The sequence below is a fragment of the Motacilla alba genome, chromosome 9 (genome assembly GCF_015832195.1).
Source record: "Motacilla alba alba isolate MOTALB_02 chromosome 9, Motacilla_alba_V1.0_pri, whole genome shotgun sequence".
In the NCBI taxonomy this organism is placed as follows: Eukaryota; Metazoa; Chordata; class Aves; order Passeriformes; family Motacillidae; genus Motacilla; species Motacilla alba.
The window spans coordinates 17,547,712-17,574,089 of NC_052024.1; the positions used below are offsets into that span (position 1 = coordinate 17,547,712).

Genomic DNA, 26,378 nt, shown 5'->3' on the forward strand with positions numbered 1-26,378 from the left:
TGGAGTGAATGGATTAAGGAAAAATGGAAGATTCACTTAATAATTTAGTTTTCAAAATCTCGTCCTTAGAGCAAGTGCTGATCCCACTTGCAGTCAGGGCCAAGGGATGATTTCCCAAAGCTGATCCAGTGTCTGTTTAACCTACTTGAACCTTCCAGTCACTGGTGTGAGGGGTCACCATGGCAAAGTAAAAATGGCAAGAGGGGAGCAAGCAGAGACTGCCTGAATACTGAAGATGCTCTTCATGTAAAACTGTTAATGGGAAAAACTTTAGACATTAAACAATGCCACTATTGCAATTGATAGCTTGTGTATTCCCATTGTGAAAAAGCACAACAGCTTTGCTATTGGTAAACAACAACTGGAAATCCTTATTTTGACACTGCTGGGGCTGGGCAGGTTAGCAAGTCTGGTGCAGAGAGCCGGGTGGAGAGCCCACTGGGGTGGGCTGGGCTTTAAACTGATAGAAATCTGGAAGAAATTCTTCCCTGTGAAGGTGGTGAGGCCCTGGCACAAGCTGCCTAGAGCAGCTGTGGATTCCCCATCCCTGGAAGTATCCAAGGCCAGGTTGGATGGGGTTGGCAGCAACCTGGGCTGCTGGAAGATGGCCCTCCTCAAGGGAGCGTAATGTAACGTGATGAGCTTTAAGCTCCCTTCCAACCCAACTCTTCTGTGGCTTTGTGACTTGCAAAGCTCCAAAGCCTGAGGGAGCAGAACGGATCCTGGCGGCTTTCTGATTCCCCCGCTCCGTGACCTCCTCTGCTGCAAGAGGCGGTTTTGATGCCGGATCTGGGGATGTCGAGCTACCCGAGGATGCCCACGCCCTTCCCAAGCACCCTCACCTTTGTGTGCGGCTGGCCTATTACAAGCCCAGATATCATTCCTAAAGGAGCACGCTCAGCTGAGTCCCGGCACGCATAGAACCGACAACCCACCAGCGACACCCATCGTTTCACATTTAAATGAAATTTATTCCATCGGCCCTCTCAGCGCCGTTCCTCGGTGCCACTCAGCCCCGCCTCCGCCAGCCATTTCCGCGGCTCTCCCCGCGCGGGCCCCGGCCGTGCCCGGCTCTCCTCCCCGTGACGCGCTCCCTCCGCCCGCTGCCCCTGAGGGCTTTCCCCGCTCCCGCCCGCGCTGCCCAACATGGCGCTGGCGGCGGCCGAGCGGGGCCGCGGCTGCCTCGGGGCGCTGCGCCGGCTGTGAGTGCGGGCCGGGGGAGGCCCGAGCGGCCCCGAGAGCGGGCAGGGGCGGCCGGGCCGGGGGCAGCCGTGGGTGCGGGCCGGGGGCGGCCTGAGGAGCCGGGGGGAGCTGCCCACAGCGAGCACGGAGCCCGCTGCCCGGGCAGGAGGGGAGGGGGCTCTGCGGGGCGTGAGGGGACACAGGAAGGCCGGGCTGCTCTGGGGGAAGGAAGAGCAAATGAACCCTCCTGGGCCTCGGGGAATCGTTGTGGCAGCGGCCGCGGGCCCCCTGAAGCTGCCGCGGCCCCGGGGATCGGTGCGCAGCCTGCGCGCAGGGAGGGTGACCGTGACAGCTGTGTGTGTATTCGGTGTTTAAGACACGCACCGATTCCTCCTCGCATGGTTACAACCGAGCTCTGCTTGTGTGGTGTCGAGGACGTCCCGTGTCTTTCTGTCCGATAACGCTTAAAGAATGCTGGACTTGATCCAAAATTCCGGCGTTGTTTTACATACTAATTAAAACAGTTCCAGGAGTTTGCTTTCGCAGCTCTATCCAGTCGCTTCACTGCCGTTATCTCGTTTAGTTAGCATTGATCATCTGAAGTTTAACTTTCCATTTCTAAAAGTCTCCGTAGCTCACTCTTGCTCTTTCACATTGTTTTCACTTGCACCTTTGCTCTACAAAAGCAGCTCCTGTTGCCTTTTTAAGCTTTTTTATTTTATGTCTGCTCACGTCTTCTTTCCCAAATACTTCATGAGTTTGCCTCTCTCTAATAAATAAATGCGAGTTGTTGGCTGTTCTGTCCACCAAAAAGAGGTTTTTTGCTTGTTTTAAGAAAACTCCTTGATTATTTCTGTTTGAATGCTATTAAAAAAGCACGCAAATAATTTTTATTGTGTCCAATAATAGTTGGGGAAAGATCTGGTGAAGTTTGAGCAACTTCTCTTGTTACACCTGAATATGTTCTGTGTCAATAGATGTATCAGAAGCTTCAGTGCTGTCCTTCTCTCACGTGAAAATAAAAGTAGCTCAGTTGCCACTTCTTCATATGCACTGGTAACACTTCTGTCCCTTTATAATTGCACAGGCAATGGAACCAAGTACGAATATTTGTGAAATGGGCCTCAACGATAGGTATGAAATTTCACTTCTTGAGCCACTAGCTTCAATTGCTATGCAGTGTGGATGGCTTTGGAGTATTAGATGCTGAAAGACTGCAGGGTTTTTTAAATAAATATTCAGTATCTTCACAGTTTTTGAAAGCAGGAACCTGTAGCTAACCTAACAGAAATCATCTTTAAACACCATTTTGTATAATTTTCTCTATCATATTTAGGTATATGAAATTAATGAAAACTATTTCTTTTTTATGATGTTTTCCTCTGAGTCCTTTTCTGATACAAATGTTGCAAAGTCTGTGAGAATTGTTTTATAGGCATAATGTATTTAAACAATATATGAAAGGGAGTAAAGGGGTTTAGTAAGATTATTTAAACACACTCTGTGGTCATGTTATCTAAACAGTTGCGTTTGAGAATACAGAGATCTATTTTCATTTTATTGTTTAGTTTTAAGCAATTTAGTTCTCACTGAGAAGTCTGTCAGTGCTGGCCTTATACTTCTATCAAGTTGTGGCTGCTGTCATGACAATTTTTAGAAGTTTGTAAGTCACTGATTGAAAAACCAAACCAATAAAAGTTGGTGCCTTTTTATTTCTTTGTCACTGTGTATCAAAGGGGAACAGTGCTCTTCATATGTGAATCACTTCTGTTGTGAGGGACACAACACAGGTTTGATTGTTTCCTAGTTAGTCCAGAAGGTACACAGCACAACTGTAAGCATCAGCTGTTGTGTAGAAGTGGGCTTTTTTAGGGTTAGAATATATTTCTTGAATTCTAAAAAAAGAAAAAAAAATGGCTTAAGGATACTTCTGCATACGGACTCTGAGTTAAGAATTCGAAGAGCAGCTTGAAAATGCTTTTGGGTGAAGTATACTTTTTTCATTATCGAGGAAATGCATTGACTTTATAAATAATGTAAAAGAAACCAGAATTTTAAAGTTGCTTTGTTTCCAGGAATGTTTTTGTGGCTTGGTTTCTTACTGTGCTTCATCCTTTCAAACAGGAGGTCACAGCATAGGGAAGATCCTTATTGCAAACCGAGGAGAAATCGCCTGCAGGGTGATGCGAACAGCCAAGAAGATGGGGGTGAAGTCTGTGGCAGTTTACAGTGAAGCAGACAGGAATTCCATGCATGTAGCAATGGTGAAGTATATTCATTAAATTTGTGGCTGATGTTCATTCATAACAGTATTTTTCGTTGATAAGTTCCATGGGTAAAGCAGATTTGGGTGCTGAAGCAAAGTTGATTCTCACTTCTGTAGACCTACTGTCAAGTTTTCCTTGAATGGGTGGAAAGTTTGCCTGGTCTCTGTCCCAATACCTGGCAGCTTTACAGGAAGTGCATTCAGGTTTGGCTCTCTGACTCTGGACTGCCAGGGGTTAGAGAATGGGCTGTGATTTTGGGGAAAAAGTCAGAATTTGTTTCACCCAGTTGAGCCCCTCCACAAGGAAGGGCAGTGATTTTAAACTGCAGTCTGATAAGTGATATAATTAGTCAGGAACTCATTTAAATTTGCTAGTAAACAGTCTCTGTTGTATGTATTTTTTGTAAAACAGGCAGATGAAGCATATTGCATTGGTCCACCACCCTCTCAGCAGAGTTACTTGGCCATGGAGAAAATACTGCAGGTGGCCAAGGTCTCAGCAGCACAGGTAAGGAGATCAGGGCCTTACATTTTCTGTTACTTCCATGTCTTTAGTTCTTTATTTTTGCTCATCTTGCTTTTCCTTAATGATCTATGGAATTTCTGAGTTTTCTAAGCTAAACTGATACAAAAAACAGGCTGGTAACATCTTGCTGTTTTAGGCTATTCATCCAGGTTATGGTTTCCTCTCAGAAAACACAGAGTTTGCAGAGCTGTGTAAGCAGCAGGGAGTCATCTTCATAGGTCCTCCTTCATCTGCTATCAGAGATATGGGTATTAAAAGGTATCTGTTTCTGATTTATTACTTGGTTATGCAGTTTGCAGCTTGGCAAAGCTGATTTTGTTAACAAATGACCAGTTGCTCTGTAATTGTTTTATTCTATCAATTTGCATTAAATTTTTACAGTTTTCTTCAAAGGAATAAACTCCAGGTTAATAGATTCGTTTAGAGACATAAACAGTCGAGATTGTTAAGTTACTGGGATTTTAGTAATTAAATAAGTAATGATTCTACTTTTCCAGAGTTGAAGCATTACAGTGTAGTATAGGTAAAGGTTCAGCAGTCAGATTGGATGGGTCAAAGGAGCACTGGAAAAGAAGCATCAGGGTTATTGTGGCTCATGTAAAATGATAAGTTTAGTTCATCACACAGGATCTTATTCTCAGTTACTTAGATCAAAGAAAGACTTTAAAGGTATGAAGTATAAATCAAGAATATGGAAATGAAGTTATTACTGACACAGGAACTGTATGATCATAGTTAGAGAGAATTAACTTTATCACCTCATAATGTGAGAGTAAATTGTTTCAGTAATTTGACAAGCTTGCATGCATTTTGGAAATTAGAGTTGTTATGCTTGAGTGTTTTATGTGTGGTGTGAATGTAGCCTGTGTAATGAAAAGTTTTGCCTTTGTACAGCTTTAAATATTGTAGGATAGAGTGTTTTAATTTGAAAATGTTAAATTTTACTATCTATAATGTGGAAAAACCAGTCAAACTAAAGTGTAATCCTGCTAGGAGAAACAAAAATATTTGTTTGGAGCATGTGCTGAATTACAGTCCAATGCTGTGTAACTCACCTGTGCAGGTAGTCCTGTTGAGGTCTACCATGGAACTGTTTTCATGGAGAGAATTAACATTGGAAACATTAGACAGGTTGGAGCTTAAAGTAAGAAAAAAATATTTTTATCATTCTAAATAAAAACTGTTCTGTCAAAGCACTTCCAAAGCTATAATGTCTGCTGCTGGCGTTCCTGTTGTTGAAGGTTATCATGGAGAAGATCAGTCTGATGAGTGTCTAAAGGAGCATGCCAGGAGAATTGGATACCCAGTAATGATTAAAGCTGTCCGTGGGGGTGGAGGAAAGGTAAGGAACTCATCTGTTCATCTTGTGCTGTAAAGTTATCATGGCTCAGGATCTGTAACTCCATATTCTAAAAGGAAAAAAAAAAAACAACTAGAAAAGTACTTTGTGTTAAAATTTATTAATGGTCAATCTAGCACTATGAAATCTCATTTCCCTTTGATACGCAGAAGATAAGTAGCTGGAATAAACTGGAAGGGTTTTGCTTATTTCAGTGGGTCTCCAGTAATTCACCTGAGCAGAAAAGTTATGCTATGGATTTGTACAAAATGAGATGACTTTAAATTGTTACTCTGTGATAGCTTCTGTGACTTCCTTTGCTAACAGTTTTAAATGTTGCATAAGAAATTATTAGAAATACCATTTTGTGTCTAGATATTTTTCGGTGAGTGGTGAACTCCCAGTCTAAAACAGATATTGCTCTGAAATAAATGTCTATAAAAATTACGTATAGAAAAATCTAGTTATTTCCAAAATAGCTAGATTTTATTTTGTAAAAAATAAGTTTTTCTCTGCCAACCTTGGAAAATGTCTATAATATTTGAGGACAAAATTGAATTTTGTGCTCACTCACATCAATGGAATGATAGTATCTATTTTTTACACTTCTTATGGCACTTTCAGTGGGACTTAGTAGGATATCTTACTGGAAGCTGATACACAATTCTGCTAAAGTTTATGAAAGAAAGAAAAAATGTTATTTTTAAGCTAATTTCTCTGTGAGTGCAGCAAGGTTTTTCATTGTGTATTTTCAGCTATTGAGATAAGCTTTTTTCTTGTATTTTAGGGCATGAGGATTGCTCATTCAGAAAAGGAGTTTCTGGACCAACTGGAATCAGCAAGGAGAGAAGCAAAAAAGTCTTTTAATGATGATGCAATGCTGATTGAGAAATTTGTAGATAATCCAAGGTGAGAAATAGATGTTTAAATATAACACTGTGATGTTTATTCTGCTGTTAAATAAACATAACCAGCTTAGTTGTAGGATTAATACCGGTTTTGTATATCTGATTTGCACTATGACAGTTGTTAATTTGGTCAAAATTGTTTATAATTTATTGAATTTCTTGTAGTGGCTTTGTTTTGAATGACAGGAATTAAAATGTTACTGCCTGGGAGATGTGGCACTGAGATTTCTAAAACTGATTTACATCTAGGAAAAAAATTACTCTATAATATTCAAACTATAGACCTTAGTCAAGCTGTGATGGTGTTTCTGCTGCCCTCAGGTGTCCCAAACCAGTTATTTAATCTTCCTCTACTTCCATTTTTCAAGCAGAAGTGAGAGTCTTCAGCTCATGCTTGGCCTATGAAACTGAACCAATTTATTTTTTATAAAGAATGTCTCACAGAGGTCTGTTTGACACTCTTGTACTTTACATCTGTTCTTCCTTGAAGCATCACTATAGGGAAAGCATTTATTCCAAAGAAATTGAGGGTCTGCTTATGCTGTCAGGTGGACATGAAAAACTCATTGCTGGGGATTTTTTTTGCCAGGATCAGGGTAATGGCAGAATGGTGATGTTTTTATGCATAGAATAAATAACTGCCACCTAATAGTTGTCCTTTGAAATGGTGTTTTGAAGTGAACAATGTTATTCCTGAGCCAGGACTGCTACTGTCTCTTGTGAATTGCTGCACAGTAAATTATGAGGGAAATAATCATTGTCAAATTAATAGTGAAGTGGTTTTACTTTTATTATAGTAACTAAGAAAGAGGTAACAGCCTTCAGGTATGTGTCTTGCTTATCCTACAGTCTATGAGATTTCACTGCAGTAGTTGGAATTAGGAATCCTCTTTCATTTAGAAGATTGAATAAGTCTAAAACAGTAAAATCCTGCATAATATCAGTCTCACTTTACATTTTTGACATTTATTTAAGGGCAGACATTTAAACTTATAAGAAATCCTATTAAAATTACAAGTTTGAAGTCTGTTTGGGGCATTAAAATACATCAAAACATTTATTTTTATGGAACAGGCATGTTGAAGTCCAGGTATTTGGTGACCAGCATGGCAATGCAGTGTATTTGTTTGAAAGAGACTGCAGTGTGCAAAGGAGGCATCAGAAAATCATTGAAGAGGCACCAGGGGTGAGTAGAAAATTGTTAATATTTTTTATGAACTGCCATGTTTTTACAGTAATTGCTATGCCCCACTGAATGTATGTACTCAGACCTGTTTTAGTTTTGCTGCAGAAGATGTTCTAATTGAAAAAAAAACCTACATTCTTTAGGAAAATGATTCTCAAAGAAGAATTCTGTAGATTTCAAGTATAACGTAGATCAGGGTTTCACTACAGTTGTTAAACACTGTTAAATATTCATGCATACCAGATTTTATATCACCGAATTTAAAAATAGTTTGTAATCTTTTTATTATTATTATTATTTACAGCCAGGAATTAGTCCAGAGGTTCGAAGGAGGCTGGGAGAAGCTGCTGTCAAAGCAGCTAAAGCAGTGAATTATGTGGGAGCAGGTAAGCCTGGGGAGGTGCAGCTTTTAACTTAGTCAGACTTTGAGTCTCAAGCAAATGGCATCTGGCTGTTTTTGAGTATGACACACATCCCTCAAATTCTTGAGGTTTAAGCAAGTAATCATGTAGTTAAGTCTGATGTAATTACAGATTTAAATTAGCATAGCTGAGCTCAAGACCAGTGGCAGCTCAAGGATAGAAAGAAAAAATTTCAGGGCAGATAATTTGGTCAACTCAGCTGTTGCTGGAAAGTGAGCATTATGAATTAGTAAATTTGAGCTGAGCAAGGGGGAAATATTTTTTTTTAGCATACAAAGGATAATACTTCATGTGCAAACAGTAGTCTTTAAAAGAAAATCACAACTCACTTTAAAGTCCACACCATTTCCCAGATGAAAAATAACCTCCTGAAATTATTTGTAACTTTGTTTTCTCACTGCTTTCTTCGGATATTTATTTTTAAAAAATTACATACCCTATGAATATTCAGAATACTTTCAAAGAGTCTTGATGCACTTTTTAAAGTGCTAATGAAATGCAGCTCTTACTGTAGAGAATGGCTACTAAACAAAGGTTATGTAAATATACAAGGAAACAACCCTTCTGTTTTCAGATCTCAATTTTGTGAGCCTCTTAGATTATTTGTATAGAATTTAATGAAATTCAGTGTGTCTGATTTAGAAATAATAGTCTTGGCATAGTTGAATTAAGTGTCTTGGATGTCTTTTCCATAAATGGACACCTGATATGCTCTTAGGTGAAGTGTCCTTTTGTTAAATACTTCAGGAACAGTTGAATTTATTATGGACTCCCAACATAATTTTTACTTCATGGAGATGAATACCAGGCTGCAAGTGGAGCACCCAGTTACAGAGATGATCACTGGAACAGACTTGGTGGAATGGCAGCTCAGGGTGAGTGTTAAATTGACTTTTCACGTAGAGTTCCTCCTGAGTGCTGTGTGACACTGCCTGTGAGAGGCCAGATGGGTTTCCAGATCCTCATCTCCTGCTCAGCTGTCAGGGTAGAGTTTCCTTTGCTCCACAGGAACATCTCACATTGCTGTATTGGATGTAGAGCGTTGTGTAGGTGATCTGAATTTCAACCAGGCCTCTCCCAGCTGTGTAGAGAGAAAACATTTTTTAAATGTATTTAGAGACATTACAGACAATGTGAAAAGTGGGAGGGAGTGGGGTCCTGATCTTTCCTTTGCTATGTTTTAAGGTTTCTAAAACTCTAATTAAAATGGATCTGTGGCCTGGCCCAAAAACCATTCTTGGATCAGGCTATAGGACGAAAAAAATCCTCACAAAAACCTGTGTCTGGTATTATACCAGTATAGCCACATTCTGAAATAGATGTACAGTGGAGTGGACTGGAGCAGTGGATTTCCTCACACCCAATTTGCAGAGATTATTCTCACGTTTGAGTGATCACAGGAAGTTTTGGGTATTAGGGAACATGAAATAAATGCCAGTTCTCTTTGCATAAATCCAAAAGTGAGGACAGCAGCTTAAGTAGTGTGAGATTAAGGGTGGGGAAGTGTAATCAGAAAGAAAATTAAAATGGCAATGCCGATGCAAAAAGAAGGAACATTTGTCTTCCTTATCTGGGCATGGAAATTGAGAATTGAATCCTGAGTTAGAGCAGGGATCAAACAGCACTGGAAGAAAGAGAGAAACAAGGTGGACAGATTCAGTGGTCTTGGCACTGTTTTTCTCCTTGTGCTTTTTAAAACGTGCTTCCTAGTTGTTCATATTCAGAAGAAATATAGTTAATATTTCACATATCAGCATTCCAGAATATTGATCCTGCATTAAAGAAAAAAACTATTGTTTTTAGGTTGCAGCAGGAGAGAAGATTCCTCTAAGGCAGGAAGAGATCCTGCTTCAGGGCCATGCATTTGAAGCTAGGATATATGCTGAAGACCCTAATAATAACTTTATGCCAGGCGCTGGGCCACTGTTGCACTTATCCACCCCCCCAGCAGATCGTTTCACCAGGATAGAGACCGGAGTCAGGCAAGGTAAAACTGAAGGCAGTGATGGAAGAAGAAATAATTAACATCAAGAACTTATCTTTGTAAGCATTTCCCTCTTTGGCCTAAATAAGTTTGTATAAAAGAGTGTTGTTGTAAAAACAAATCCCTACAGAATTATTCTTATGATTTTCCATGCACTTTTGGTCCATCACAGAATATTTTATTTACCTCTTCTTTACCTGTACCCAAATTAATGTCCACTGGCTCATGGTGGTGATACGCTTCTCACTGTTTAGCGATCCTGATTGCAATAAAGAAAATTGCATTCTGATTGCAATAAAGAAAATTGAATTTGAGTAATGTTACCTCTGCAAAAATTTATAAAAGTCTGTGCTGAAGTTGTCCTTAAAATTGAAATGCCATGTCGCATCATCATGTCCTCAAACAACTTTAATCTTGCGAGAAATGTGGCCATGAATTGTGCTGTGTTGGATGCCACGTGGTGCCCAGTACTTTGCATTACCAGCTTTCATAAATACATGGTTGTGTGTTACAGCATTTCTGTTTTATTGCCACGTTTCAGGGGATGAGGTTTCTGTGCATTATGACCCCATGATTGCCAAGCTGGTTGTTTGGGCTGAGGACCGACAGGCAGCGCTCAGAAAGCTGCGCTACAGTTTGCACCAGTACAACGTAAGTGGGAGGAACCAGTGTGGTACCAAAGCATGCAGAAAATAACTGCAGTAAAAAGTGGTTTCCAAAAGGCAGCCTGCATTGCTGCTGCATTTCAAATTCATTAGTTGTTTGCAGAAGTTGTACTTTTTCCCAATTTGCAAACTGTTTTCATTGGTGGAGTGAGTAATGATAAGTGTGAAGCCCTGAAGTTTTACGCATAGATTTTTAAGTTTGTGGTATCTTCAGTTTGAATAGGCACCTGGGACTTTGTAGAAGGGTTAGGCTAAACAACATTTTCAATTGTAGTGTGAGCTTTCTCAGACTTAAAGGGTTTCTTAAGTGGAATTTGTGTCAGACAATGTTTGCTTGTAATATTTAATTTATAAAAAGAACTAATTTTTTAGACTATACATGTGGTAAAGAAATATGCTATCAGTTCTTTTTAAGAAACATTCCATTTTTCCCTTATGAAAACTACAGGTATTATACCTATTTTAAAAAGTGGAACTCAGAAGGTTTGGCTTGAGGTGAGACTGAATATTACTTGTGCAGAACTTACAAAAAATTTACACTTTAAAATCAACAATATGAACATAACGCTCATGTGACTGAGGTAGTGGAAGTGTTGGGCCCCTTATTGTTTTAGCTAAAAATGAAATTTACTGCAAGAGGAAGAGATAAAAGAATTCTCTCCCTCTTTCCAGAATTTTCTGAGCAGTTCTTTCAGTAAATGTTGACAGCATAACATAGTTAGCAGTTTTATTGATTTCTCTAAAATAATGATGTTGTTTCATTAGGTATTTTGCACTACAGGAAATGGATAGTACCTAGTAAAATTACAGAAGTCCCTGTTCCTGCTTTTTACTACTAAAAGATCAAATATGGGATACTGGAATTATTGTAACTCATTTTTAATAAGAAGCACTTGTCAAATTAGGAATGTTCTTTTAAATACTCAGAGCACAATTTTCCAAAAGTAGGGGTTTTTTTGAAATCACCTGCTGTTACTGTTTCTGGGAAACTTTGCTCAACTTCACAGTGGACAAAGCCAACATTTAGAAAACAGAGTGCTTTTGAGAAAGCAGCTTTTGGGTTTTGTTTTGGTTTTTTGTCTTTTTACAGTCAGTGGTTTTCTCTTTACAGTCAGTGGTTTTATTGATAATAAAACAGACCAGTTGAATTAATTACATTTTATTGATAAACTTTGTGTGCAGAAAGCTGTGTATTCATAACTCAATTTGGCAATATGCTTCTGTTCTGTTTCTTTACAGATTGTAGGATTAAGCACTAATATTGATTTCTTACTGAGCCTGTCAGGACACCCACAGTTTGAGGCTGGAAATGTGCACACTAATTTCATTCCTCAGCACCACGATGAACTATTTCCAGCCAAAAAGGCAACTCCACATGAAGTTATGTGTCAGGCAGCTCTAGGGCTCATACTGAAAGAGAAGATGCTAACAGATGCTTTCAGAGATCAGTCAGATGGTAAGGAACATTGTTTTATATTGTTTTATTTTATGAGTTCATGTGCAGTTACTTAATTTGGATGTTCTTTCTTTGCCCTACCTTGAGCCTGCTCAGGGTTCTGTGTTCTGGCATCTCCTAGATATTTGCACGCAGGGCAGACTATAACTTTTGTTAAGGATCAGATAGGGAATATGTCACCACTGTAATGTCCAGGGCACTTTCCAAAGCCCTTCAGACAGGCACTATCTGAAAGACCTTGGGATTCATGGTCAGTGACACTGTGAGCTCTTTGCTCTTGATAAGCACAAGCAGTGACCTCCTGTCTCTGTTATTCCTACGGTTGGCCAAGGTCTTCAGACAAAATTACCTCTGCTCTGAATGGGAGAGGCAGTGGGGGTTTAATGGAACCTTCACCTAAAGGTTAATCAGGACCTGCTGGGGTGTAGTGGAATTCTGATGCTCTCTGGTTCTGTTCAGGGATGTGTTCATGGAAAACAGCCAGTGCCCTTCTTAGTGTCATGTTTTCTGTAGGTCACACAGCATCAATCACACAGCATCTCCAGCAGTGCTGGAGATCAAGGAATGGTCACTCTTTCTGACTACAGTAGTTTCCTGGTCTTTTCTGTGCAATATAAATACATAAATATTAAGGTAGTAAGAGCAGGACAATGATTTTAAGGCCTAAGTTCTAAGTGTTGTGTTTTGCTGGAGTAGAATAAAAAGTAACCTATCTCTGTATTTTGTGTTTTAGATAAATTCTCACCATTTGCATCCAGCACTGGTAGAAGAATAAATATATGTTACACTAGAAAACTGTCTCTGCTGGATGGTGAAAACGGTAAGTTAATAAAAAAGTGTGTGGAGGGAAGGGAGGTACTTGATGGATGAAGTTATTTTAACTGGTGCTTGAAAATTCAGGCTAAGAGACAGCATAGAATCAGTATGAGTTTTATACAGCGTAAGCTGGGAATTCACAGAATTGCATGTTTAATCCACACTGTTAGATCCTGAGGACATGTAAACCAAATTGAAATGACTATTAATTCATGTTCATCATTTAAATGAATGAGGTAGAGATTTTAAAAAGAGAAGAGTGCCATTTACTTTTTTTGAACTTCTTTTGTTGTGAAAGGAGTACTTCCTCCCCTCACAAATTATTCTGTCCAGATAATAAAGATTTTAGATACATGATTTCAGATACTCATCTTTGAAAGAAAAACTGTCTGGAATTCAGTAGGAATTCTGCAGTGTGTAGTAAGCTAATCTGAAAATACTTGTTTTTATCTTAGTGTTGGTAGGCCTCATTTTTATCAAGAAAGCCTTGATAGAGTTTATATGTCATCATTCTCTAGATACTCCAGTTAAATCTTCTCACACTTGCATGTTTTGTTTTATTGAACAGTTGTGGATGTAGCTGTAAGTTACAATCAAGATGGGTCATACAAAATGCAGGTACAAGTACAATTTTTTTCAGATACTTCATTAGATAAAATAATCTATTTCTTGCAGATTTCTCTTAGTATTAATTGTTACTAAAGTTGCTTGGTAATTACAGATGCAGTATTCTGTTTTTGGTTTGCTTGTATTCATTGCTATATACTGTTACTTTGACCTGAAATTATCTGTGCTAGATGCTGCATTGGCATGGAAGAGCTATGAAAATGTTTCTGACAAGGCTAAGAGAAGTGTTTGTGTTTTCAGTATTTAAAGGTCTTATTCTTTATTTTCCTTGTTAAATTTGTCTGTTTAAAACCTGGGAAGTTAGATTTAAATCTGCATTTAAAAAGACTTTTTTTCCACAGGACTCCTGCTCTATTCTGTGCATGAGAATGGATCTCCTGTGGGATAAATAAAAGCTTTCTAGAGCATTATCTGCAAGATAACATTTTATTTTGAAGATGGAAATTGGAGAGTGATTACCAAATGAGCTGAGGAATCTTCTGGTTAGATAATTGAATGATCCCCCCTAGAGTTGGCTTTTTTGTCCATGCTATAGAGCTCCTGCAGTAAACAGCTCAAGATGCCTTAGTTGTAGATAATTTTGTGTGTGCACATGTGAGAGTCTCCAGTTGTTGGCTTAAGGGGGTTGTGTTGGCTGGGTGTTCAATATTTCTTCTTGCATCCCCTGTAGTTGAATGTCTTATTGATGAATACTCAAGAATGCAGTCTCTATTTCTTGTTTTAATAGTCAGAATAGGGGAATTAAGAGAACAAGTATTTATGAACTGCTTAGACTGTATAGAGATAGGTATACTAGAAAAATAGGGATAAAATCATTGTGCTTTTAACCTTTAGTTTACTGATATGAAGACTGAGATAACCCACATCCCTCCTGGAATACCTGGGTTATTTTGTTCATCTGTGTATCTGTTTATCTGTTTGATTATCTGTGTAATGTCTGACAGCTTTTACACCTGAGCCTTATCTCAGAAGTCACATCAGCAGCAACGAAAAGAGGCTAGAAGGGATGTAGGGACCATTTGTGGAGGGAAGTGTAACTCCTAGGGATAGAGGGAACAATGGGGGTTGACATGGAAGTGGAGAGCAGCTGGAGATAAGAGATGTGAAGACATAACTGGGGGCTTATGAGGAGGACAGTGGCTCTGGAGTGTTACAGAACCTGTCCTGAGGCAAAGCCACCAGAGCGGGTGGCTGGGCCTAGAGCTGGCAGGCACTCAGTGCTCAAGCAAACGAGTCTCTGCTCAGGGATCAGTGTCAGATCAATAGGATCCTTTCAATGCGTGTTTTCAGTGGAAGAATAATTTGCAACTATGTAAATGGAGACTTGAGCTTTATTTCTGCTCGTACCATCCTGAAAGACCAGCAAGTCTCTGATTCTGTGCTCAGTGATGTCAGACTTGGAAGTAAACATATGAGTGAAATGTAATGTATTTTCCTTTGTGTTCTTACAGTCTTTGTGTGCTGCAGTTGCAGTACAGGTGCAGCATCCACTGAAGGAAAGGGTGGGAAGGGATATTCAGAAATGAATGACCTTTCTGTTTGGTCTTTCTTTTGCAGTTTTGGTGTCTCATTGGCACTGTTTCCATTACTGCTCTGTTCCTTTGTAGGTTTACTGAATATGTTGTAGTTCTTGTCCTACAAGCTTCCAAGACAGAGGAAGTCACCTCTCTTTTGGAAAACATTGTGGAATATGTCAGCTGAATACGATGAATTCCTCAGTTTGAAGAAAGTCAAGATGCTAGAACAAGTTAAAAATACTGGATTTTAATAGCATCACTAAACTGAATATTCTGGGGGGGGGTTGTTTTTCTTGAGAAATAGTATATCCTTGTTTAAGATAAAAATTGTCCTGAGTGAATATATTTGATAACTTGCTGAGCTGTTTTTATTGGATACAGAACAGTCTCTTAACTGAAAAATAAAGCATACATAAGGTTTAAAAATGGGTTTTTTTTAATTCCAGGGCTGCCTATGCAGAATCACAGGTTATGAGGGTACAAATACAATCTTTTGATTTATTGCTCATGAAGGGTTAACCTTTGTCCTTACAAAAGCATTTAACTTTCAGATTCAAGACCAAACGTTCCTGATTTCTGGAGAGATCTTGAAAGAAGGTGATTCACTTTGCCTGAGGTCTTCCGTAAATGGAACAGTGTCCAAGTCCAAGTTGGTCATTTTGGACAACATCATTTATCTGTTCTTCCCGGTAACGTTCCTTTCTTTATTATCACAGATTCAAAATTTTGGAATTTTATCCATATAAATGAACAATATAAATTGCAATAGAATGTGAAAGAGAACAACAATTTCAGTTTCTTACTTTGACCTATCAAGCTTTGATACTTGTTGGATTATTGTTCTAATTAGAAATTCATTGCTTGTGGTGAGTGAGAAAAATAATTACTTTTAGAAAGTTAAAATACAGCTGGTGAGTCAGGTTTGAAAATGATGGCTTAGGAGGGGGGAACACAAAATACTAAATTTGTCAGGTGTTTGAGTTTGTCACAGAACAGTAGCAAGTGTTTCAAACCAACAAATATTTGAAAGGTCTTGTAACTGATGTTTTAATTTCAGTTACAATTTTTAAATTATATGACAAGAAATAAATCAATACTGGTCTGAGGAAGGATAACTTCAGCTAATATTAAAACATGCAATTATGAGTTACCATGGTATTATATGCATTGCATATATGCAAATGACGTTTGAAAGAAGAGGTCCTCTAACTTGCATTATTGCAAGGTTATAATTTTTAATTTGCAGTTAAAACATTGCAAGGCCTTAAAGTAACTCAATATAATCTAAATAAATAAATAAATATTTATTAGTTTCAGTAATTAACCTCTAGCTCTGAGTCCCTTAACATTTTCAGCAGAATGCAGGAAAAACTTTGCTCCAGTGATGAGGACAAAATAACCCCATGCTGGAATGGCAAAGCTCAGTTGTCCTGTGGTATCAGAGTGGAGTCTGGGGTGAGTGGTAGAGAAGAAATTACAGGACTTTAGAGCATGGGAAGGATGTGGGGGGTAATGAGTCTTTGAGAGACTCTGGGAAGCAACTCTGAGAGGACTTAAGGGATTTTGAATAAGAGTGAGAATTTTGGACTAAACTTAGAATTAATTTTATTGTAAATGTTGAAGCACTCATTGGCACTGGGTGGCAGTGAAGATGCCAAATTGTCTCCTGCTTGTTGCAGCAACCTGCCTGCCCCTGTGCAAACAGCCTTTCTGCATTTTCCAAAACCTCCTGCACTGCTGATGCAGGAACAGGGAAGGTACAAATATGGAGTTTGTACAAAGATCCACCTGCTTTGCCACAGGGGTTGTTCCTTCCTTGCTGGTCCCTCCAGCAGCGTGTGTGACTTCCTGGGCCTCAGGCACTGGCAAAGCAGTGACCATCACAGTCCTAGTGCAGCCCTGACCTCGGGGTCTGCCACCCTCGGAGCTGACTGCTTTGCCTGAGGCTGGAGCTGTTCTTTCTCTCTGTCAGCCCATCTACTGGTGCTGTTATCTCATGTTGTTAACTCACCTGTCCTGGATTTTCTTTTTGTAGGAAGGCAGTGCTCAGATTGGCCTCCCTGTGCCCAAATACTTGTCTGCAGTGAGTTCAGGGGCAGAGCAAAGTGGAGCTGTGGCGCCCATGACAGGCACAGTAGAAAAGGTAATTATGACAACATGGGTGGGACCTGAATTCTCCAATATATTCCAATTTACTCTGCCAGAAACAGTGCTTCTGTACTGCTAGGAAAAACTGGGGCCAGAAATGTCAGTGTTGCGTGACTTCTGATTGGAAAAAGCTTTGTTCACTCTGAGTTTTCAGCAGCCACCCGTGGCTTTTTCAGGCTTCCATTCTTTCTTTAGAGCTCTGGAAGATCTGAACTCATGCTTCTGCTTAACTTATTTTTTCTTCATCTTAATTACTTCCCAAGTCAAAGCTCCCTGAAGTGTTGTGGGCCGTTTGATTCATTTCATCTAAGAAGAAAGTGAGATGCACTTGCAAAAGAAGAAATACTCAGAAATGCCTCTTTTGTTAAGCTGTGAATTGCTTTAATTTTCTTTAGCTCAGCAAGTCTTCTGCATTCTCTGTAGAGGGACAAAGTTTCAACAGAAAGAGATTTTCTGGAGAGTTTAGTGGTTGAAAGATTCAACCACTAATAAAAAGTCATGAAGGGTGGAATACGTGGAACATGGATCTCTGACATCCTGAATGAATACTCCAAATCAGAGTAATTGTTGAAAAATGAGGTGGCTCCTGCCATCTTCTTTCTGGATGCTGTTTTAAAGACTTTAAGGACTGGCTTCAGGAAGAGGTTCTGCCCTTTTCTCAAAATAGAATTGCTGAAGCCCAGAAAGGGTAGACTGTACATGGTCTCTCGTAGTGTTTCTTCTTTGATAGGTAAATAGCTTCCTGGTCATCCTGTCATCTGGTACTGACCCTCTTTCTGTAGGCTCTGCCTTCCCTTGAGGAGATCTATCTAGAACTATTCCCTATCTAGAGAACTCAGATACCCAGACCAACAGAAATAAATAACGAGGCTGTTTTGTAAAACCTTCCTCCCTCTGTGCATTGTGTTAGTCAAGATCCAGCTGATTTTGAATTGTACAGGCATAAATGATTTTCCCCCCAATTTTCTCCTGAATTGCAGGTGTTTGTGAAGGCAGGGGATAAGGTTCAGATTGGAGATCCTCTAATGGTTATGATAGCTATGAAAATGGAGGTAAGTGACATATAAAGGTTTTAATTATTGAGAAAATAAAAATCTGCTCAAAAATCAATAATTTTTGGTTGTATTATTGAAGTTCAGTGTGAAGTGCAGCTTGCAGCTGTCAGTATCACTTCATCTGCTGTAACATCAGTGGTGTGTCTGACTAGATTTCAGAGGATTATATTTGCTGTTACTTTACTAACAAATGATGGTTATATAATCTGTGGTATTCTGCAGCTGTTTTAACATGCATTTGGGTGATGGTGTCAGGCCTTCTGTCCCCTCCTCTCCTTTGACTTTTCTAGCCAAAAACTGTCTTGCTGTGTCTCATGTTCCCTGGTTGTGATCCAGGCACATGTCTGCAATTACTTCAAGCAGAGATTTAGCTAAAAATGGGGACTTTGTAAATATGCACAGGATTCTTCTTGTGTATAATCCTTTTATTATAATTATATGTGTTATCCACACAGCATTCAGAGCACTGAATTTTATCTTGTCACAGTGCTTGACCGTGGCTCAGATTGCTTGAATTACAGTTTCTGTAGCCTGAACTGGTTTGGTTTGACTATTGGTTTAAAATAAACCTCAGTTTGTTGCAGCAGAACTAACACTGTTGAGAGAATCTGCCTTTCTCTTAACATGTTCTTTTCTTAATTACACTCAAATTTTATTAAATAAAACTGTGTGCACTAAAAAAACCTACACACAAACTTCTTTGCAGTTGGATGCTAAATGTTTTTGTGCCTCTTCAGCTGATATCCAGACTGATATTATCTGAGTTATTTTTATATGCTATTGAAATATAAAATGTAAAATTTAGAAAGCACATTATTGTTTTAGAGTCCTTAGATGTGAGGATTTAATATCTGATCTTATATATTTTGATGCTAGACTGCCCTATGTAGAAAACTACCAAGAAGGAAAGCTACAATATCAAACTAACCCGGTACAATGACAAGCAGACCAGTTGGGGGTTGGTGTGTCAGCATGCTGTTCCTTTACTGTCATTAGTAGCTGTATTTGTGTTTCATGTGCATTTTGCCAAATATCTGCCCACTAAAGACCCCTCCTGGCCAGGAACCAGAAATATCTTTAGTAAATCTGCAGATTTCTCTTAAGGGAACAAATCTGCTCTCTTGATTAACATTTTGGATTAACACAGTGTTATTTCTGTTTGGTATTTATTACAACAACAGAAAGTATTAGTGAGGTAAAATAAGTCAGCTGTTCATACTGATGATCATTCATATGATGATGATGATAATTCATATAAATGCATTATATTGCATTTTTCTCCCCTGTATACTTATCAAATATTCATGAGAAAATAAAACTCGAAAATGGACTAGGAATGTTTAAAAGAAGGTTTAAAATAAAATATGTCAGAGGAAGGCATTAAGTGTGTTCAGTTCTAATTGGACCAAGCAGTAATGCTGGCATTTGCTGGAGAGAGAGGGAGGGGAGGGAAACCCCTGAGTTGTCTGCTGTTCACTCTGGCTGTGTTTCTGTGCAGCACACCATAAGGGCTCCCAAGGCAGGAGTGATTAAAAAGGTCAATTTCCAAGAAGGTGCCCAGGCCAACAGACATGCTCCACTCGTTGAATTCATGGATGAAGAGGCAGAGTCAAAATAGAATTCAAGGAAGGTGCATTTTATTTTTTCTACTTTGCTGATTCTCTCCCAGAAGAAGATTTCTTCATATTTTCAGCAAACTGTTTTGTATGAATGGGGGATTGGTTTCCTCTGCACTTCCTGCATAGTTTGACTGTAAATTATGCTGACTTCACTGAAATTTGGGTATCACTATACTGTAATTGTATTTATAACTTGTGGACCTATGTGATTGTTGTCCAGTGGTTGTTTGCCTGAGGAAAGGACTGGAAGAAGATGTGAAACTCTGAAAGGATCAGAGAGGTTAATAAGGACTATAAGGTACAGACAGGTTGGGTTCTTCTTATTCACAGCTGCCTTTTTTCCCTTAAATATGCGAGGCTTGATTTGAAGAAAATCTGAAAGACAGTTTTTCTATTTTCTGGCAAAATTCCTGTTTGTGGCTTATGTTTTTGCCTTAATAGGGAATTTAGGATTGTTTCTTAGCCCAGAATCCCTCTCAGTCATTTCTGGTGCATCTGCTTTTCCTGTTTACCTCAAGGAGTTGTGAAAATTTGCATTTAAAAAATTATTTTAATATACCTCAAAATATGTGATGCAAATCATTTCTCAAATACATTTGCTACACTAATCAAAGTTAAAATGTAACTGCTTTCAAAAAATACCATTTTAACTTTAAACATGAAGTAGTAACATAGAAATATAAGTGTATTTAATACTTAGTGTGCCAAAATACAATACTGACTTCAGAATCTTCATTACTGTTACCATATTGTTCATGTTCTAGTGTATTTCTTATTGGCTGGAGTGAAGTACACCACAGTCTTTATAACAACATGAAATAAGAATACTAAGAATAATAGATTTTTTTTGTATCTGCAGGGTTTCAGAAGGGATAATTTGTAGGTTTTTGCATATGCAAAGAAAAAGAATTCTCAGACTAAGCATACTGATAATTTTCCATAAATTTAACTTATTTAACCAGCACCTTAGGGAAACAAGGGAAAGAAAAAATGTTTTAGTTGTTGCAAACTTTGAAAGTCTTTTCATTTTTCAGTTAATGTGAAGTTCTGTTATCACGTGAAGTTTTGATATGCTAATTTAATTAAATAATCTCTTCTATACTGCAGAAAGGAACAATCAGATGCTGCAGTGATCCCAAGCCTGTAGTTAAATCTGTGCAAATGGACCCTTACCTGAAATCTCGTTTCTGAATCAATACACAGTATCATGGGGAATTCTCTGATCTGCTTTTATAATTGTGCAGCCTTGTCTGCAATGCAGAAAAAAAGTGGTGAAAAAGCAATGACTCTGGATGATTCGTGTATTAAATGCATATAAAGCATATTTTAATACTTCACAATTTTCCTTCCAATCCTATGGTCACCTAGCAAATAATTAAATTCCCGTGATCATCTTGGAGAATATTGCCACTATTATTTTTATTTACTGCCAAATAAAAATTAAGCATAACTCAGAATGTTTGTTTTGATTTTTCTCCATTTTGTTCTTTCCTTGGTTACTTCTGTTCATGCATTGGATTAGAGGGTTTAAGCAGCCGTTTCTGTATCATCTGATGATGATGAGCACAATCTGCAGATCACATTTAGGAGGCAGTAATCCAGACACTTGTGATGGGTTTCACTGCAGGTAAGGTTAGGCACTTGTTTTATCCAGAATGGAATCCTCACACAGAAACATGAGCTCAGCCCTGAAGAGCTCAGCAGCTTGGCATTTATTTTTTTCTCTCTCTGTGACATGGCTGTTTCTAGACTGACTTAGCTGCACTGAATCTGTACCAAAACATTAGAGCTCCCAGCAGGAGGTTCCCTGCCCGCTCAGTCTGCACAGCTTGGCTGCACACAGCCAGTGCAGCAAAACACATTCCCTGGGAACTGACAAAATGTCCTCCCTTCGGAGCCAGGGGAGACAAATAATCTCACCAGTCTTCATTTTCCCTCACTTCTCAAAAATTAGCTGTTAGTTTTTTATCTCTATAGGTTTCTACTGAGATAGATTTTTCAGATAGTGATGGTTTTGTTTATTTAGGAAATATCTCTTGCAGAAGTCAGTCACAGTTTGCATACTTGAAATGCTTTACTGCAGTGTGATTTAATTGAACTTGGAGATGCTCAAAAATTATTAAAGGTAGGTTGTTCCTATACCAGTATCCTAATTAACAAAATATTCATGAATCTTCAGTTTTTTACAAATAAATGTTTGTGTTATGAATGTAAATTGGTAAGAGCCCTAGCATAGTAACATAGCTATCACTTTTTGTCTCTAAAACACTTAATGGCACACTAAGAAAAAAAATTAATTTTTTTAAATCTAGTATTTTAGCATTTGGGCTAAAGGGGTAATCTCTGCTGCTAATTTATTATCAATGTACCTTTTCAGATAGCGCTGTAGTTCTGAATCAACAGTCACAGATGTTACAGAGCAATGAATCTGAACTGATTCTAGTTGTAATGATTTTTTTTCTTGCTACCAGAGGAGAGAGGAGGCTGTGTCACGAGATACTGAATTCAGCCACAGTTGATGGTCTGCAGGAAAAAACAAAGGTGTTGGTGTTCCAGACTCAGGCTTCTCTGAGAGAGGGTCAGGGAGTGACCCTCTGAGCTTGGATCAGGAATGGCTCACGCTGCCCAGCAGTGCGAATGCTGCCAGACCACAGTGAGAGCCCAGTGTACATTTCAGTTATCCCCTGTGGGGATCTCCATCTCTCCTGCAGTCTCCAGCTGCTGCCAGTTCCTGTGGCTGATACCCAGGGAAGCTCTGTGGTGTGGAGCCTCAATCCATGCTGGACTGGGAACCAGGAGAGCAGGACTGTGTTCTTATTTTAGCCACTGACTCACTGTGACTTCAGACAAGTCACTTGGTAGATATTTGCCTGTTTCCTCCTATTTAATGAGGTTGATGGCAGTCAAAACACTGCAAAATTTATGGACACACTGACTGATAAATAATTTTCTCTGCTTGTTGGGAAAGTTGTAATTTCAGATGTAGACTAATTCTACTTGGAAGGGGTTTTTTAACCTTTTATACATCAAGTATCAATACCATGGAGTTACAAAGTTTCCAGTGTGTATTGTATCCTTTATTGTAATGATTGTACCTGCTAGTTACCAGGAAATCATAGCTTCATGTCTTCATGCTGACTAAAAAATGAATACTCAAGGGTTTTTGGCAGGACCTTTAAAATTTAGTCAAGAGTAGGGGGAAAAAAATGTTCATCTGGGCATGCATCTCTTTTATTAAAGTACCTTGTTGATATGCCCCTTGAAATAGGTAGCAGTGCACTGTCACAGGTATATTCATTGCTGCTGACAGTCCTTTTCAAGCAGATCAGGAATTGTCTGTGTTCTGCTTGTAAAAAGCTCAGCTGTGCTGATTAGAATGTGTTTGCTGAACAATCAGTGGGAATTGATTAAGTTCTGAACTACCAGCTTTTACACAAAGTATATTCTCAACATACTCAAGATACTTCAACTTCTTGTACAGTTATGTTCCAAGTAGAGATTTTTACAGACAAATGTCTTGTAGGTAAGTATCACTTAGTACCTCTATAATACTGGGACATATCCTTCTGCATAAGAAATCCATTTGGAAAATAATAGGCACTACTGAATGCTGTGTTAAAAAATCAATATTGCAGAAATTGGTAATTGAAACCTTGGTATTTATTTTTAGGTGATCTGACTGAATTTCTTGGAAGAGAGCCTGTATTCAAAAAGCAATTTTGAGACGTTTGATGTTAGCTTAAAACCTGTTGATTATACAGTGAATTCATAGTAAAACAAACTTGGATGTTCTGGTTGAATACACCATGTTTTTTATTATAGCAGTAATTAATAAAACACATCTGGAGTCCTGCTGGGTTTTAAAATTATAATGGTTGCTGGATTTAACTTTAATCTGTGTCCTGGTTTCAGCTGGGAGTTAACTTTCTTCCTAGCAGCTGGTCCAGGGCTGTGTTTTGGAGTCAGTGGGAGAATAATGTTGGTAACAAGCTGCTGTTTTAGTTGTTGCTGAGTACTGCTGCTCTAAGTTAAAGGTTTTCCAGTTTCCCAGGCTCTGCCAGGGGGCAGGTGTACAAGGGGCTGGGAGGGAGCAGGGCTGGGCCAGCTGACCCCAGCTGGCCCAAGGGACATAGCATACCACACAACACTGGCAAGCACAGACATGGGGGAAGCTGGCCAGGAGCCACTGAGTGCTGCCTGGGGACATTCTGGGCATCACTCAGGGTGCACTGAACAACTGTAGTGTGCATCACCTGTCTCCACTGGGTTTCATTTCTCACTCCCTTTGTTGTCTTTTCATTACAGTTGTAGTATTATTATATTTTATTTCAGTTATTAAATTGTTCTTCAACCCATGGGTTTTACCCTTTTTTTCCATCCTCCTCCCCACCCCAGCAGGAAATGAGGGTGGTGAATGAGCAGTTGCATGGTACCTAAGTGCTGGATGGAGTTAAACTGAGAGACCTTTTTGGTGCCCAGTGTGGGGCACAAAGGGTGGAGATAACAACAGATCTGACCAGACTGTGTAAAACAGATTTGTGACAAGCATTCATTATATTAATTTAATAGTCAGTGGTCACAGTGTTGTTTGTTCTCAGAGCTGTTGTGCTTGTTCTCAGGTTTGTGTCATATGATGATGTCCTTGGTGTCCAAGTTGCCTTTGTGCTGTTTATCACCTCGGGGGGCTGGGCTAAGGTTGATTCTGTTGTACTTTATTACAGTGGCCTATGATATGATAGAATTGCTGGTTCTGAAACAAAGGAAAAACAATCCCAAATGGGGGTTCTTCCAGGGAAACTGCTGCTCCAGTCTCCAGTGGCAGACTCCACACAGAGACGAAGAGTTGATCTTACTCCTGATCCTGTGGAAAAAATGAATCCATTTTTACAAGAAGCAGGGAATCCTAAGACCAGTACTGGAGGAGCCCTACCTCCAGCCAGGTGGAGGAGAGGGACAGTCAGGTTTGTGGGACTCTGTGGATCAGATGGCCTGGCACAACAGACCCACAGGAGTGTAAGGCTCTAGCAGATACCTGTGCACAGTGCATCCTAATGCCATCAAGCTGTAAAGGGGCAGACCCCATTTTCCTTTGTTCCCCATCCCACTGGATGTGAACAGCTGCGTGGTACTTAGCTGCTGGGGTTAAACCATGGCAGCCTCTTTTGCTTTAAACAGTTGTGGTGCCACAGCAAAGCTCCAAGTGGTGAAAAAGGCTGCTGCTGAGAGCTGCATCCCTCTTTGGCCTCTGAAAAGGAAGGTGACATCTTCTCCTGGGCTGTCCCCTTCTGCTCACTCACACACAGGAACACTCGGTGACAAATACTGGGTGGGATCTGCCACCAAGGACCCCATGCCTGTTCAGTGTCCTGGGCTAAGCATCCCAGAAACATCAGACACAGCTGCTGCTCTAGAGAGCTGTAAAATGAGGTAAAATATGAGAATAAACCCATTTAAACCCAGCCCTGTTACATACAGATGTGGTTAATGCACATTTTCCTTGAGATCTGCCCCACTGTATTGACGCACGCAGCCAGTCACATGCACAGAGGTTGCAATCAGGACAATATTTTTGGCCAGGTGCTGTAGACATGAGCCCAGGAATCAGTTTGCTGTTACAACAAGGAGGAGAGGAAAAGGCTGAATGTGTGTAATGTGGCAGGAGGCAAGAGCCTTGCTTTGTACAGCTCTTGCTTTGTACAGCTGCAGTGTGCTTACCTTCAAGGCAAAAAGCTCTACCTCCAGTAAAATTAACTTAAATTATTGTTTTGTATACTAATACCAAAGTGTGTGCTTTGCATTGGGATGGCTGATTTTTATTACATTGAACAATTACAGATGGCACATGCAGAAAATCACTGGGACAGGGAAATAATTGTGTCTCAGTCTTCTAGATTCTTGAAATCACTTGCAATTCTTTGTAGTGAGAATGGAAAGCTTCTTACAGTTCAAAGGTGTAGGTTTTAATCATGAAGCTGTGATGGCACTGTGTGGATTACAGCTTGGGAAAGTTTCAAAGAATTCCAGTTACAAACATTGTACCTTATATTCCAGAAGTTCTGAACTAAAAACTGTCCATATAAAAATCAACTAGCTATGTTAATTCTTATTGCCCTCCCATTTGCTAACTCATATTACTTAAAATGCCTTGCTTTTAGTACATGTATCTCAGTACTTACTAGTTTAAAAAAATACAGAAGCCTAGCATTCTGTTGCCTTTTAGGTGTCCTGGGAAGTCTCAGTTTATTCAGTCCTGCCAGAGTATGGTGGAATACATGAGAAATTTTCAGATTTTCTTAGGCTCTCTGACCTGATTTTGCTTCATCACATACAGCTGTCCTGCTCCCTCCCAGAGATGCTGTCACATGGAAAACTGCTCCTAACAGTGCCTTGGACTGGGGTGTAGTAACTTGTTAACCTCTTGTGTAATGCAGGAAGGAAGAAAAACTTAATAGAAGGTGAACACCCTTCCCTCCAACCTATCGACAACAATCTTCTGATATTGGTGCTGTGTCACTGCAGGTTAAATTCTCAGACACCTACAGGAGGATGTTTACTTCCTCTGTGCTTCTTTCTGTGCAGAAAAAAACCCATAATGGGCTGATAGAGACATTCCAACTGTATCAGCTGAACAGCACGACAGGAGCAGACCATTGGGTCTGCAC

General features: G+C 39.5%; 1 protein-coding gene across 2 annotated transcripts; it reads left to right on the plus strand.

Moving 5' to 3' along the window:
• Window positions 1-1,026: 1,026 nt before the first annotated feature.
• Window positions 1,027-21,173, plus strand: MCCC1 (methylcrotonoyl-CoA carboxylase 1). 2 transcript variants are annotated; one of them, XM_038146457.1, is made up of 19 exons: window positions 1,028-1,202; window positions 2,270-2,316; window positions 3,307-3,446; window positions 3,861-3,956; window positions 4,111-4,232; window positions 5,169-5,316; window positions 6,101-6,222; window positions 7,296-7,407; window positions 7,712-7,793; window positions 8,577-8,704; window positions 9,633-9,816; window positions 10,355-10,464; window positions 11,718-11,934; window positions 12,668-12,754; window positions 13,319-13,368; window positions 15,446-15,583; window positions 16,930-17,037; window positions 18,023-18,094; window positions 19,596-21,173. In XM_038146457.1, the coding sequence occupies exons 1-19, from the start codon at window positions 1,147-1,149 to the stop codon at window positions 19,713-19,715; spliced, it is 2,139 nt and encodes a 712-aa protein (XP_038002385.1). In that variant the 5' UTR covers window positions 1,028-1,146; the 3' UTR covers window positions 19,716-21,173. The 2 variants fall into 2 exon arrangements, with proteins under 2 accessions (XP_038002386.1, XP_038002385.1); XM_038146458.1 differs by lacking the exons at window positions 15,446-15,583; window positions 16,930-17,037; window positions 18,023-18,094; window positions 19,596-21,173 and adding an exon at window positions 13,719-15,433 and having other exon boundaries at window positions 1,027-1,202.
• Window positions 21,174-26,378: the final 5,205 nt, after the last annotated feature.

Excerpts from the sequence above, each read along its gene's own strand:
- MCCC1 (XM_038146457.1), top strand. The coding sequence starts at position 1,147 with ATGGCGCTGGCGGCGGCCGAGCGGGGCCGCGGCTGCCTCGGGGCGCTG. Across the intron at positions 5,317-6,100 it reads TCCGTGGGGGTGGAGGAAAG|GGCATGAGGATTGCTCATTC; the intron begins GTAAGGAACTCA and ends CTTGTATTTTAG. Across the intron at positions 18,095-19,595 it reads TGATAGCTATGAAAATGGAG|CACACCATAAGGGCTCCCAA; the intron begins GTAAGTGACATA and ends GTTTCTGTGCAG.